The sequence below is a fragment of the Crinia signifera genome, chromosome 11 (assembly GCF_055691185.1).
Source record: "Crinia signifera chromosome 11, ASM5569118v1, whole genome shotgun sequence".
NCBI lineage: Eukaryota > Metazoa > Chordata > Amphibia > Anura > Myobatrachidae > Crinia > Crinia signifera.
In genome coordinates this window covers 121,871,035-121,885,427 of record NC_139227.1, presented here as the reverse complement: position 1 = coordinate 121,885,427, position 14,393 = coordinate 121,871,035, and the positions used below count along the sequence as shown (strand labels likewise).

General features: G+C 48.4%; 1 protein-coding gene across 1 annotated transcript; it reads left to right on the top strand.

The window, feature by feature from the left end:
* The first annotated feature begins 1,015 nt into the window (after window positions 1-1,015).
* WEE1 (WEE1 G2 checkpoint kinase) lies at window positions 1,016-13,843 on the top strand. Its single transcript, XM_083164604.1, has 11 exons — window positions 1,016-1,546; window positions 7,147-7,352; window positions 7,856-7,922; window positions 8,756-8,928; window positions 9,293-9,414; window positions 9,520-9,666; window positions 9,783-9,878; window positions 9,994-10,079; window positions 10,791-10,961; window positions 11,520-11,665; window positions 11,991-13,843. The coding sequence occupies exons 1-11, from the start codon at window positions 1,226-1,228 to the stop codon at window positions 12,145-12,147; spliced, it is 1,692 nt and encodes a 563-aa protein (XP_083020730.1). The 5' UTR covers window positions 1,016-1,225; the 3' UTR covers window positions 12,148-13,843.
* The last annotated feature ends 550 nt before the right edge of the window (window positions 13,844-14,393 follow it).

The following is a 14,393-nucleotide window of genomic DNA, read 5'->3' as shown; positions in this document are numbered from 1 at the left end:
GATATGCGGTTGCACACCCCAGTGTATAGAGGTGATATGCGGGTGCACACCCCAGTGTATAGAGGTGATATGCGGGTGTACACCCCAGTGTATAGAGGTGATATGCGGGTGTACACCCCAGTGTATAGAGGTGATATGCGGGTGTACACCCCAGTGTATAGAGGTGATATGCGGGTGTACACCCCAGTGTATAGAGGTGATATGCGGGTGTACACCCCAGTGTATAGAGGTGATATGCGGGTGTACACCCCAGTGTATAGAGGTGATATGCGGGTGTACACCCCAGTGTATAGAGGTGATATGCGGGTGTACACCCCAGTGTGTATAGAGGTGATATGCGGGTGTACACCCCAGTGTATAGAGGTAATAGGGTGTGCACCAACATAAAGGTGTATAACCGAGAAGTAATGAGGGTGTACTACACCACAATAGTGCATACCTCCCAACCTGACCCTCTCCAGGAATGACACAATACTGTTTCTGGACTTCTCGCTTCTGTGGTGAAACAACTTCCGTATCAATGAACCTGTTGATCAGCTGATGGCAATCATACATTAAGGAGAAGTCCAGACACAGAGCATTGAGAATGGGTCATGTTGGGAGGTATGATCGTGTAATACAGGTAACATATGGCGGTGTAAAGTCTGGCTGATTGCATGACTCGACTCATGTGACTGGTGGTGGTGGTGGTGACAGTGATGTCCCCACATGATGGAAGCACAGGAAGAATGGGGAGGAGCTGCTGCCGGGCCGGCACACTGGAGCAGGCAGGGGGAGTAGGCGGGGCACGTGACATAATACGTGTCCAGTTGAAGGCGGTGGGCGGACCTAGTGTGTTTATTATTACTCTGCCGCGGTCACATGACCCACTAACCACGCCCCCAGTCAGCCTGACTTCGCGCCAAATCTCGCAGTCGGCGCACGAGGCTTTGGGCAGCCGCTGGAGGAGACATTTTGAAAGGTGTCCTGCGATGCTATTGGTCGTCTCAGTCTCCGCCCAGATGAAGTCACGGCCCGACGCGTTCCCATTGGCCCGCCCCGTACCCCGCCCCCCTGTGACTAACGGTTGCGCCTGGGTGACGGAGTAGCAGCGCGAGCGCAACGAACGACGCCCGGATTGCACCGAGTCCGTCTGACCCGTCACACCCGCTGCGGGTGCTGGATCATGCCAAGCGGCCCAGAGCGTGTGATCCGCGCAGCCTGGTGACCCGCATACCCCGCGATCATGAGCTTCCCGGACATCCGCCAGAAGCTGTTCTTCTCCCCCAGCGACTGCGAAGAAGAGGACGGCAACAGCACGGGCGAGGACTCGGCCTTCCAGGAGTCCGACTCGCCCAGCTGCCGGCCGCACCAGGAGAGCCCCATGATCCGGGCCTGGGAGGAGGAGGACGAGGAGGGGATCGGCCCTTCTCCTGCTCGGTCACCCGGAGACTACCGGAGACATCAGCGGGAGGGCTCCAGCTCCCCCATCCCCGACTGCCCGGGCACACCGCCCCACAAGACCTTCCGCAAACTGCGGCTCTTCGACACCCCGCACACCCCAAAGGTGAGGATTCGTGCTATTACCTAATGTTCCTGCCCGACACCCGCTATTACTGCTGTGACACCCCAGTGTCCCTTCCTGACACCCGCTATTACTGCTGTGACACCCCAGTGTCCCTTCCTGACACCCGCTATTACGGCTGTGACACCCCGGTGTTCCTGCCTGATACCCGCTATTACTGCTGTGACACCCCAGTGTCCCTTCCTGACACCCGCTATTACTGCTGTGACACCCGCTATTACTGCTGTGACACCCGCTATTACTGCTGTGACACCCCAGTGTTCCTGCCTGATACCCGCTATTACGGCTGTGACACCCCAGTGTTCCTGCCTGACACCCGCTATTACTGCTGTGACACCCCAGTGTTCCTGCCTGATACCCGCTATTACGGCTGTGACACCCCAGTGTTCCTGCCTGACACCCGCTATTACGGCTGTGACACCCCAGTGTTCCTGCCTGACACCCGCTATTACTGCTGTGACACCCCAGTGTTCCTGCCTGATACCCGCTATTACGGCTGTGACACCCCAGTGTTCCTGCCTGACACCCGCTATTACTGCTGTGACACCCCAGTGTTCCTGCCTGATACCCGCTATTACGGCTGTGACACCCCAGTGTTCCTGCCTGACACCCGCTATTACGGCTGTGACACCCCAGTGTTCCTGCCTGACACCCGCTATTACTGCTGTGACACCCCAGTGTTCCTGCCTGATACCCGCTATTACGGCTGTGACACCCCAGTGTTCCTGCCTGACACCCGCTATTACGGCTGTGACACCCCAGTGTTCCTGCCTGACGCCCGCTATTCCTGCTGTGATGCCCCGGTGTTCCTCCTGACACCCGCTATTCCTGCTGTGACGCCCCGCTGTTCCTGCCTGACACCCGCTATTACTGCTGTGACACCCCAGTGTCCCTTCCTGACACCCGCTATTACGGCTGTGACACCCCGGTGTTCCTGCCTGATACCCGCTATTACTGCTGTGACACCCCAGTGTCCCTTCCTGACACCCGCTATTACTGCTGTGACACCCCAGTGTTCCTGCCTGATACCCGCTATTACGGCTGTGACACCCCAGTGTTCCTGCCTGACACCCGCTATTACTGCTGTGACACCCCAGTGTTCCTGCCTGACACCCGCTATTACTGCTGTGACACCCCAGTGTTCCTGCCTGACACCTGGTATTTCTGCTGTGACACCCCAGTGTTCCTGCCTGATACCCGCTATTACGGCTGTGACACCCCAGTGTTCCTGCCTGACACCCGCTATTACGGCTGTGACACCCCAGTGTTCCTGCCTGACGCCCGCTATTCCTGCTGTGATGCCCCGGTGTTCCTCCTGACACCCGCTATTCCTGCTGTGACGCCCCGCTGTTCCTGCCTGACGCCCGCTATTCCTGCTGTGACGCCCCGGTGTTCCTCCTGACACCCGCTGTTCCTGCCTGACGCCCGCTATTCCTGCCTGACACCCGCTATTCCTGCTGTGACGCCCCGATGTTCCTGCCTGACGTCCGCTATTCCTGCTGTGATGCCCCGGTGTTCCTGCCTGACACCCGCTATTCCAGCTGTGACGCCCCGGTGTTCCTGCCTGACACCCGCTATTCCAGCTGTGACGCCCCGGTGTTCCTCCTGACGCCTGCTATTCCAGCTGTGTGATGCCCCAATGTTGCTGCCTTGCACCATCATGTTACAACCAGCATTGCTTCTATGGCACCTGCACCTAGTGTTACCTCTGTGTGGTGCCACAATGTTGAATCCTGATACCCTGTATTGTCTGTGTGGTACCCTGAGGTTCCTGTCTGACACCCGGTATTCCTGACATCTGCTAATGACTGTGTGACAGTTCTGGCCAGACACCCTGATAGCTGGTATTACTGCTGGGTGATGTCCAAATTTTACCATCTGATACCTGGTATTACCCAGTGTGTGTGACACCCCAATGGTCCTGCATGACACCCGCTATTTCTCCTGTTACACCCCAATGTTCCTGCCTGATAACCGGTATAACTGATGAGTGATACCAGCTGTCAGGCAGTAATATTCGAGTATTACCAGTGTGTGACTGCTGCCTGGCGCACTGTGACTGCTGCCTGGCGCACTGTGACTGCTGCCTGTGATACACATTGTATTACTGCTTTGTGATAGCCAAAAGATACTGCCTGACACCAAGTATTACCTCTGTGTGCACCTCTAAATGCAACTGTCTGACTGTGACACCTGCAATTCACCTGGTATTTTGTATGATACTCCCAACATTATCTCTGTGACACTGTAATGTTACTGCCTCAGTCAGCATTACTGCAGTGTGACTCCGCCTGAAGCTTTGCACTCACTCACCCCGTGACCTAATGTTATTGCTGGATACCCCGCACACACTGCTGACAGTCTGCAGACTCCCTTAGGTGAGCACACCTCTGTTACTGCTGTAATCACTACCACTTAGCAATACTGTGTTGTGACATCCTACTGTAATCACTAATCCGCCGCCCTGTACACACGTTCTACTCACCCTAATGTTCTAATACCCTTCACACCACCAAAACATTGTGCAATCCCCACATCAGTACTGCCTGCACCTCCACTGTGCACAATGTACATATTACTGACTGACAGTGTATTGTGCACAATCTCTATGTATATGGGAGCGATTGTGCTTCGTATGTTTATGGCAGTGATTGGTCATATTTGTATCCAGGTCCGATGCTTTTGCTTGGAGAGAAATGAATGTGTTCCTGGGCCTCATTCAGCGCAGAACTGTATTGGTGACTCGGGGCGTTTCTTGTGAATGGGATTTTTATTGGTATTTATAGGGGGGGGGGAGTTTCCAGTGCTGTTTTGCTGGGGACGGTTCCTGTGTATACACTGCAGATGTGTGTGGGAGGACGGCACGTGTAGTGACATTACACCCTGTACATGGCAGGGATGATATACTATCGTCCCAGGTAGTCGTCCTGGGACCTGACTGTACCGGTGTTGTGACAGCACATGTGTTGGATCATTGCTGTATGCTGCTGGGTTCCTCCATGGTGCAGGCTGCGGTGTGATCAGGCTTATGGTGGTGTGATATGAGGTTTGTGATGGCCATTTATATGAATGGATCCTGTGTGTTATTGGTACGGAGGACCTGTCCATGTGGCCAGTGTCACACACATTATGTCACCTCTGTGGCAGATCATTTTTACATGGCTCATTCATAATATAGGGTGCTGTTCCGATAATACTTAGATCACAATAAATGCCCTTTAGGAGCTCACGTTCCGGTGGTATTTCAATGCTGGCAAGAATTGATTATGTAGGTGCGTGCCACTGGGCGGAAGTCATGCGTGTTTGGCACACGCTCTGCTTAGGTGTATACGCGATTGGTACGAAATCTCGGCGGTCAAAATCCTGACAAGGGGGGACGTGGATCGCGCCCCCCCCCCTGCGGGCTCGCTACGCTCGGCACACTAATTTATTCTCCCTCTATGGGTGTCATGGACACCCATAGAAGGAGAAAGTGTCAGTATTCCGGGTCGGGATTCTAACACGGGATGTGTAAACATAGGCTTACCATACTGTCCCTTTAACGCAGGAAGCTCCTGAGTTACACAGGTTCTTTGGCTGGCTTAATTCAAGCTTCCATCTCTTCTGGTTCTAACCAGCCACCGAACCTGTATAACTCATCCAAGACTGTCCCAGTTGCAGGGAAAGTGGCATGTTTATGTATAAAGAACAGAGGATGGCGGGGATATACAGGTATAGGTCATTGGCTGTGTGCAGTGATACATGGGTTAATATTCTCCTTACAGTGTGGAGCGGTCGTGGTTCTGTTTCCTGCTGATAGTGGTGACATTATTATTCTATGCATGAAAAAGGAAGGCAGCATCTACACCCCTTGCGTATTGCAGCAGGTTTATCCAGTTGTAAAGATGCTTCCTGTATCCGTACGGAGGCCCTGTGTGTGTGTGTGTGTATGTATGTAGTTATCACACACACACAACGCACTGCACGTTTATAAAACATTGCGGTACACAAGCAATTGCTTTTTGGGCGTGTGGCTGATCCCAAATCTGTCTCTTTAATAGCACTATGGTAATAGGAGAGTTACTATAGGACCTGGGAGGCTCCTGTTGCCCTTCCCCCACTCCCTGGAATGCAATGACGAGAGAGATGGGGGGAGGGGGCTGCCTTGCACTCACTGGAGCCTGGAGAGGAGTACTGAGATAGTCACTGGTGCTAGAGTTTCACAATAGGAACAAATATTAGGGCATTGCCTGCCCTTCTATGTATATATCTCTGTGACTGGGACCATCACAGACATGTGCTTTGTGCAGTGCTTTCTGGTGTCCGGATTCACTATGTGCTGCTACTTGTTCTGGATATACAGCGCTGTGTGATGGACTCTAAGGGGGCACTTCCGGCAATCATTTATTAACCCCTAGTAATGTATCATTCATGGGTAATTGGTATCTAGGAAACTGCTTAGTTTTCCTTTTTAAGGCAGGGAAGGGGAACTTTTGGCCCTCCAGCTGTTGAACTATGCATCCCAGCATGCACTTCAACCGTTTTGCTATTTGGCCATGCTCTAAAACTGTTGCAGGGCATGCTGGGATGCGTAGTTTAACAGCTGGAGGGCCAAAGGTACCCCCATCCCTGCTTGAATGGAACACTATCATGTTTGCTTTTACAGCTAATTCAATTTAATTTGCATTCACGGTCTCAAGTGAGCATTGCACAATCTCTTTACTCTAGAGCAGTGGTTCTCAAACTCGGTCCTCAGGGCCCCACACAGGGCATGTTTTGCAGTGATATAATTAGCTCCGCCTGTGGATCTTTTAAAATGTGTCAGTCAGTAATGAATGCACCTGTGCACCTGCCGGGTGACCTGGAAAACGTGAACTGTGTGGGGTCCTGAAGACCGAGTTTGAGAACCACTGCTCTAGACTTATGGAAGTTGAATACACGGCGGTGGTGTTGGCTGATGTAGTCTATGTACAATTTTATACCTATTTCTGTATTGTACTGTGAATATGGCAAATCTGCGATCTAAATAGTGGAAGATCTCTATGCATCATCCCAGTGACTCATTAAAAATAAATAAATTGGCAAATCTATTTCAACATTGACTTACTGACTTTTGGCCCGTACTGACCAATATCGTTTGTAATATCGCTTAGTGTTTATGATTAATATCATGAACGTTGTGCGCTTCACTAACCCCGTCGTCTGTACATGCAGCTCACTCTTGACTATATTGTCAACAATACATACGCTAACGATATCATTCAGTGTTAATGCGATATATCGTTCGCCCAGAAAATCTGACCAAATCGTTAATGATATTGCTTAGTGCATAGTCTAGTGTGTATGAGGCATTACCGCCATCTATAGATGCACTATTAGCAGTACCTAGAACGTCTCCACAGTTATCCGGGGGCCGGGTACTAGACGTCTCCACTGTGTAATACCTCACAGACAGATGTAAGACTCCCCCCTGTTAAACACATTTCACTAATGTTCCTTAAAAAAACACAACCCAAATGCTCAGTTCTTTCCTGATGTAAAGCAGTTAGTCTTATTGGGAGAGAAATTACTATATAATTAACTTATCATTATTCTGCCTACAGAGTTTATTGTCCAAAGCTCGTGGAATTGGTTCCAGTGGACTAAGGAATAGAGGTGTCTCTCTGTTCCGGGATGTGGAGATAATTGAGAAGCCAGAGTCCGTCTACAGAGCGCCCCAAGTCAACGTTAACCCTTTCACCCCAGTTTCTGTGGATCTTCAGGACTCCACTGGGGCTTGTCGGAGGAGAAAACGGACGCACTGGAATAAGTGAGCATTTGTTTCCTCTATCTTATGCCAACTGGCTTCCCATCCTGTATCCTAGATCTGAGGGGTTCCCCTAAGTGGAAGCATTTGGTTCAGTATTGTTCTAGTGTTTATTCTAGCACTCGCCAGCTTTGAAAACCAATGCAGTTCCTGCTCCCTGCCTGGGGTTTCGCTGTCTGCTGTGGTGTTTCTAGCACAGTGTGGTCTGTATATCGGCACTGATATGCAAACTAGATCTGTGCTAGAAACACCACAGCAGACAGCGACACCCCAGGCAGGGAACAGGAACTGCATGGGTTTTCAAAGATGGCGGGTGCTAGAATGAACACTACTGTTCTCATGTACTGATTGCCAAATACAGGTGCTGGCGGTCATTCTCTGCTTTAATAATACTTTAGTGTTATCTTCCAGCCAGCGCCTTGGTCACTGCGTAACGTACCAAACATGTCTCCTGTTCACAATGATTCCAGCTCCTTACAACTTTCTTTTTGCTGTGTGTTCTTTAGTTCTTATGGCGAAGATATGGAAGGCAGCGACGGTGAATTAGAAGATGAAAGCATCAGACCTGCTAAGGTAATACCAGGACTCGGTGATAACTGGGCATAGAATCAACCGTGACGTGATATTGTCCCCTTTAGCCTCACAACGTAGAACTTTCCTTCCACTCACTGATGGAGTGCACTCATAATACCCAATTCATTTTATTAGGTTAGCTGCCCTTACAGTAAAGACCACTTCCTGTGGTGAGACCTAGCTACCAATCACAATTTGTGTTTTGTGTATGGCCCGTGGTTTGGTTAGGTCTCATTGGTGCACAAACATGAACTATGTTTAGACCTGTTATAGGAGGTTGCACCCCACATTCCAGAGCTGGTCACATTAGCAACGTATACATGTTAGCACTATGTACTATACTGCGCATTTCCGTTCTGTTTAGTGTTCCTAAATACCTTCAACCCAGTTATTTACCGGTATGTATTTATTACCAGTTACTTGTATAGCGCACACATATTCCACAGCGCTGTACAGAGAATAGTTGAACATTCACATCAGTCCCTGCCCCAGTGGAGCTTACAATATATATTCCCTACCACATGTACACGCAGACATTCTAGGGTTAATTTGTTGGGAGCCAATTATCCTACCAGTATATTTTTGGATTGTGGGAGGAAACCGGAGTACCCGGAGGAAACCCACGCGAGTACGGGGAGACTACAAACTCCACACAGTTAAGGGCCATGGTGGGGATAGAACCCATGACCTCAGTGCTGTGAGGCAGTAATGCTAACAATCGCAATGCCCCAACTGTTTTTAAGCTGCTTAGTTATTTAGACCTAAATAAAGTGGGTGTAAAAGGCTGATCCCTCACTTTACACTTTTTTCCCCTCCCCGCTCCCTATTTGCAGAGAATCACCATAACCGAGAGCAACATGAAATCCCGTTACGACATTGAGTTCCATGAACTGGAGAAGATTGGTTCCGGGGAGTTTGGCGCGGTGTATAAGTGCGTCAAGAGGCTCGATGGCTGCATCTATGCTATTAAACGGTCGAAGAAGCCTCTTGCCGGCTCTGTTGACGAGTAAGTGTTGCCGAGAGCTTACGTTCCGGACTTTCTGCTGGGGGCTTTTCTTGTCTCCACTGGACGTGCGATTCCAGTCCTTTAATTCCTGAATTCTAAGCGTTACGCTATTCAAAGTAATCCATGAAACGAGCTGAATGGGGCTATGGAAATCCTTTTAACTCTCCCTTTTGTACTAAATACTGTAAGAATGTAGGTTTAGTGTCAGACTTGTGTGGCTCAAAGACCTAAAAATCAGTTGCCCCCAATGGGCAATCGCCACAACGAGGAGCGTGTAAAAAAAAAAAAAGTTTGGGACTGTCAAAGAAATCTGCGGTGCAGCCTGTTCATGTCTCTCCTCATTAATGGTGTTCTCTTATTGCAGGCAGAACGCGTTACGGGAAGTGTATGCCCACGCTGTACTGGGCCAGCATCCTCACGTAGTCCGCTACTACTCGGCCTGGGCAGAGGATGATCACATGCTTATTCAGAATGAATATTGCAATGGTGAGTGATCACTGATGGCAGTGTTGGCCGCTGGACTGCTATATACATATGGGTGGGTAGCTTTCTGTCACTTGACACTAATGCATTCTTCGGTTTGTCCTCTAGGTGGCAGCTTAGCAGATGCCATCAGTGATAATTACCGCGCCATGCGCTACTTCACGGAGCCGGAGCTCAAGGACCTGCTTCTGCAGGTGGCCCGGGGGCTCAAGTACATTCACACCATGTCCCTGGTGCACATGGATATAAAACCAAGTAAGTTGTTGTATGACCTTGTGGGAATGTACGGTCTTCTCTGACCTGGAAACGTATCATGGGCACGCATTGCTGCGCTGCGGTAATTAATGCCTCTCGCTTTGTTCTTCTACCAGGCAACATTTTTATATCCCGGACGTTTGTTCCCAGCAATATAGTAGAAGAAGTTGATGATGAGGATTGCTGCCCTCGGAGGGTGACGTTTAAGATCGGTACGACTTCCTTTATAGCATGGGATTGTCGCCTGTTCATATTTCCCCGGACGTCTGTGATATTTTGCCTTTATAAATATAGCTTGTGTAATCGCTCTTCCCTTCATTTGAACAGGTGATCTAGGTCATGTGACCAGGACGACCAGTCCCCAGGTAGAAGAAGGAGATAGTCGTTTCTTGGCCAACGAAGTTTTACAAGAGGTGAGTTTAGTTGTGAGATAACAGATTGTTATGGGTGTACACATGGGCCAACATGGCGGTCGTCGTCACTGATTCGATATCGATGGTGGGTTGCCGGGTGGGAGGGACAGCATGCGGGGAGAGAGAGGGGTGGGAACAGCTAGAACGGACTTGTACTGAAGATGTATTATACTGTGTTATAATGTGAACAATATCCTTTCCTCTATGTATTTGAACATTGGTAGTGGCCTACGTTTTGTGTGAATTGGTATGAAATCCCGACAAGGGGAGGACGTGGATCATCCCCCCCCCCCCCCCCTTGTGGGCTTGCTACGCTCGGCACACTAATTTATTCTCCCTCTATGGGTGTCGTGGACACGCACAGAGGGACAAAGTGCCGAGATTGACAGCCGGGATCCGGACCACCGGGAAGTGACTGCATCCTGTTTTTTGGTTCTGTCATTTTGTTACGAAGATTCATGAAAGATCTTGCAGAAGTTCTAATTTTTATCCCTCAAGTAAGGTGGGCAAAACTTGGCCCTACATTTGCTGAGGGACTACACATCCCAGCATTCCCTACCACAATTATGCTATGCATGCTAATACCATCAGGGCATGCCGGCGTGTGTAGTTCAGAAGCAGCTGGCGGCCCGCTAATGTGCCATCATTTGAAGTCTGTGCCAATGGTTGCCCTACATACAAATCCCTTAGTTGACTTTACCTCCTCCCTAGGATTACTCGCAGTTGGCGAAAGCGGACATCTTTGCCCTCGCACTGACTGTCTGGTGTGCTGCTGGCACAGAGCCGCTCCCATCCAATGGTGACCAGTGGCATGAAATTCGGCAAGGGAAGCTGCCAACCGTGCCACAGATACTGTCACAAGAGTTTGTGGATCTCATTAAGGTAAATGAATCCTTGTAAACAGGTGTATTTGTATAGTCCTTCATCTACATACGTCCTAAAGAAGAGACTAGTGCTCCTCTGCCCATTTTGTTATAGTTCCCCTTTGTCGTGTCCTTTATCTGTGTCCTCCGCAATGACTCTGGTGGGAAATTCTGAGGTAATACCATCTTATCACAGTGGGGTCTCTCTTAGGAAAATTACCTCATTGTACATCATGTAAAGGTTTTCTCTTGTCCGATATCTGGAGGTGGCCTCTCCAGTGTTCTGTGTCATTAGTAATATATGTAAATATGGTTCACACTAGGCTATTTTAGCCCCCCTGTCCCTGCATTTAGTAGCGCCCCTCTAAAACACCCTGCCTGCTGCATTGCTAGCGTCACGTTCTATTTTCATTAAAAGGTGTGATGCTGACGGGTGGGACATGCACCAGTATTGACATAGGAGGCAGGGACCAATGGTTGGTGGGGTCGCATCCCCCTCACGGCAGGTCACGCCCCTTTTCATGCACTGCATCCTAGTGGGAACACAGAGTAAACCTTTCTCTCCTTGTCCTTCTAGGTAATGATATCCCCAGATCCTGAGAAAAGGCCGTCCTCTACAGCCCTGGTCAAACACTCGGTGCTTCTCTCCGCTTCCAGAAAGAGCGCAGAGCAACTGCGGATAGAACTCAATGCTGAGAAGTTTAAGAATGCCCTTCTACAGAAGTAAGTGTCTGTCCATATCCACGTCGTCCTCTAACTGAGGAATCAATGTCTGTGTGGCCTTGCGCCAAATCGGTTTTCTGTGCCACCTTCTTATGCAGTTATGGCTAACCTTGACACTCCAACTGTTGTTGAACTACACATCCCAGCATGCCCTGCTACAGTTTGGCTGTTTGGTCACACCAAAACTGATGCAGGGCATGCTGGGATGTGTAGTTCAACAGCACCTGGAGTGTCCAGGTTGGCCATCACTGTTCTAACGTTTAAAAATGCTGCATTATAAGGTCTTCTAATCGCAACAACCCGTCCTCCTGTTTCCTCTCTACAGGGAATTAAAGAAAGCACAGATAGCGAAAGCTGTGGCAGAAGAGCGCGCCCTGTTTCCCGACAGAATGACCACCCGATCAACTGCACAACAGAGCAATCGAGCTGCCCGTCTCATAGGAAAGAAAATGAACCGCTCAGTCAGCCTCACTATATATTAGTGTGTATATGGACTTGTTGACCTGCTTTCTAGAATAGATGTGAATGGACACAGCTGTAATCCGGACGTTCCTGCTGATTTTTTTTATTATTTTTCCAAGTTTTATTGTTAATAAGCTTCTACATCGGCCTGAATGATGATTCAGCTGATCGCTCCGTGGACTTTAGCAGTTTATTGGTTAAATCTAATATAACCCGGACAGCATACGTTCTTCATACCCTAGTGTCCAACTGGGAGCCAAAAAGGCCTGTCCTGTTCCGGCCTATGGTTGCGATGCCACACGCCTGGCATTCCAGAGGGTTAAGATAGTGTTTCGGGGTCCATCTCGGACCACATTTGTTAGCCTCTATAGGGGTAAGGTTCTGATTTGAAATCAAGTTAGAGAGTTCTTAGATTGACGGAAGTTGGCGCTGCTCGCACAACGGGTGCGCCTAAAAGCAGCGCCAGACTATATAATGTGACGCTTCCTGATATTACTGTAGTCGTTTGCCGTTTCCTTTAGTTGAAATTCAACGGATTGTACTAATACGGTGTTTCCTTTCTGTAAATGTGTATCATATTCCGGCTTTTTTTGGCAAGTTACAATGTATAGAACATTGAACGGGTAGACGGGGAGGGGAAAACGTGGCGGCAGCAGCAAATGTTTGACTTGTACTTCGGTACAGTTATATTGTAACATTTTTTTTATTTTTTAAACTTTGTATATACAACTTTGAGCACTTTCTCAGCACCAGGTGAATGGGTGGAAAATTCCATATATTTACCATGTGATATTTGCTGCTATTAGTTTTTGTCTCTTTTTTTTTTTTTCTCTTTCGTATTTTGCTGTAATTGTAGCATAAAACAATCATTGTTGATAGCACCGTGCTAGTAAGTCATACCGATATATTTTTTTTAAACAGTCGGTGACCTGACCCAGTAGATATGAGCTCGTCTCCCCTCCCCACATCCCTGGCACCTTCTAGTAAATTTTTGTTCTGTCTTGTATATGCCAGAAATGTCGTCGTCTTTCCTGCGTGTGCACTGTACAATATTGAATGTGTTTTTGTTTTACATAAAACCTCCTTACCGAAGTAGGACGATATTTGTTCTGGAATTGATCCCAGCTTTGATCAGATTGCATAAATTATATGCAGCCCGCGCTATCACCAGTAGTATGTTCCCCACTGGGGCACATAGCTTCCTATGCGCTGTTTGACCCTCCAGCTTCTATATAAACCCTATGATTTGGAAGTTATGTCACTAAATACCCCTTCTGCAATTCTAGTTCTGTCCCCACACATTACAGAACTGTGACCAGTTCTAACTGGAGGCATCAGCTAAATCTCCCCTTCAATCAAATGTCAGTAAATTATCCTGATACAGTTACAACTGGAGGATCTTTATCATTAATATATATTAAATTGTAGGGTATTTTTATCCATTGTGATCCATTTTTCATTGTGCTGCTAACGATCCACAGTGACGTTACGCAGTGTCCTGTATTATCCATGTTCTTGTGATGTCACCAGAGATCTGTCACGTGTGTGGGGTTCATTGTATTGAAGCATTGAGGTTTCTTGTAAGATTATGTAAATTCACTATCGCTCTTGTGGTTTAATGTTTTGTCCTCTGTAAGTTTGTCTCCATCAGATCCTGTCTCCCAGAAGTAATGTTAGCAAATTTGTAAATATTTTCAATTAAACCCGTTTATTTTGTGCCTGTTATTTTATTTGTGTGTAAAATATGGTTTAACTGCAAAAGTTGGCGCTTTTCATACTTTAACATCCACGTGAACTCTGGGAACGGTGAAGTTGGCTGAGTGCAGTGAGCCCCCTTGTCTGCATAGCGGGTAAATGTTCTACATAAACTGGGTGTCAACATGCTAAGGTGTCAACATTTCCACATAAAGTGGAACATGCATAGAGGCTCTTTGTCAATGTGGACCTGCTGACTATAGCCCTAACCTCTTTAGCCTCTGATCCGCACACCCTTCTATACCACTGCTATTTCCCTGGTGTTCAGTGGCCGTGGAGTAGGAGAACACTTTCTATCTGATTATTTGGTGGACTATATTTGGGCTAGGGCAAGTTAAACACTTTCACAACACACTAACCGGATGCTGTATTACCGAACTAGGGTCTTGTGGAAATAAAACTGGCATCACTTCCATGCAGACCAGACTGGGCACTGCAGTAACATTAAATTAAGAGAAAAGGTGAATCAGTTAGACTAGGATGCACTCCTGTTCCACAATGAGTTTAATAA

Excerpts from the sequence above, each read along its gene's own strand:
- WEE1 (XM_083164604.1), top strand. The coding sequence starts at position 1,226 with ATGAGCTTCCCGGACATCCGCCAGAAGCTGTTCTTCTCCCCCAGCGAC. Across the intron at positions 10,080-10,790 it reads CCAACGAAGTTTTACAAGAG|GATTACTCGCAGTTGGCGAA; the intron begins GTGAGTTTAGTT and ends CCTCCTCCCTAG. Across the intron at positions 10,962-11,519 it reads AGTTTGTGGATCTCATTAAG|GTAATGATATCCCCAGATCC; the intron begins GTAAATGAATCC and ends TTGTCCTTCTAG.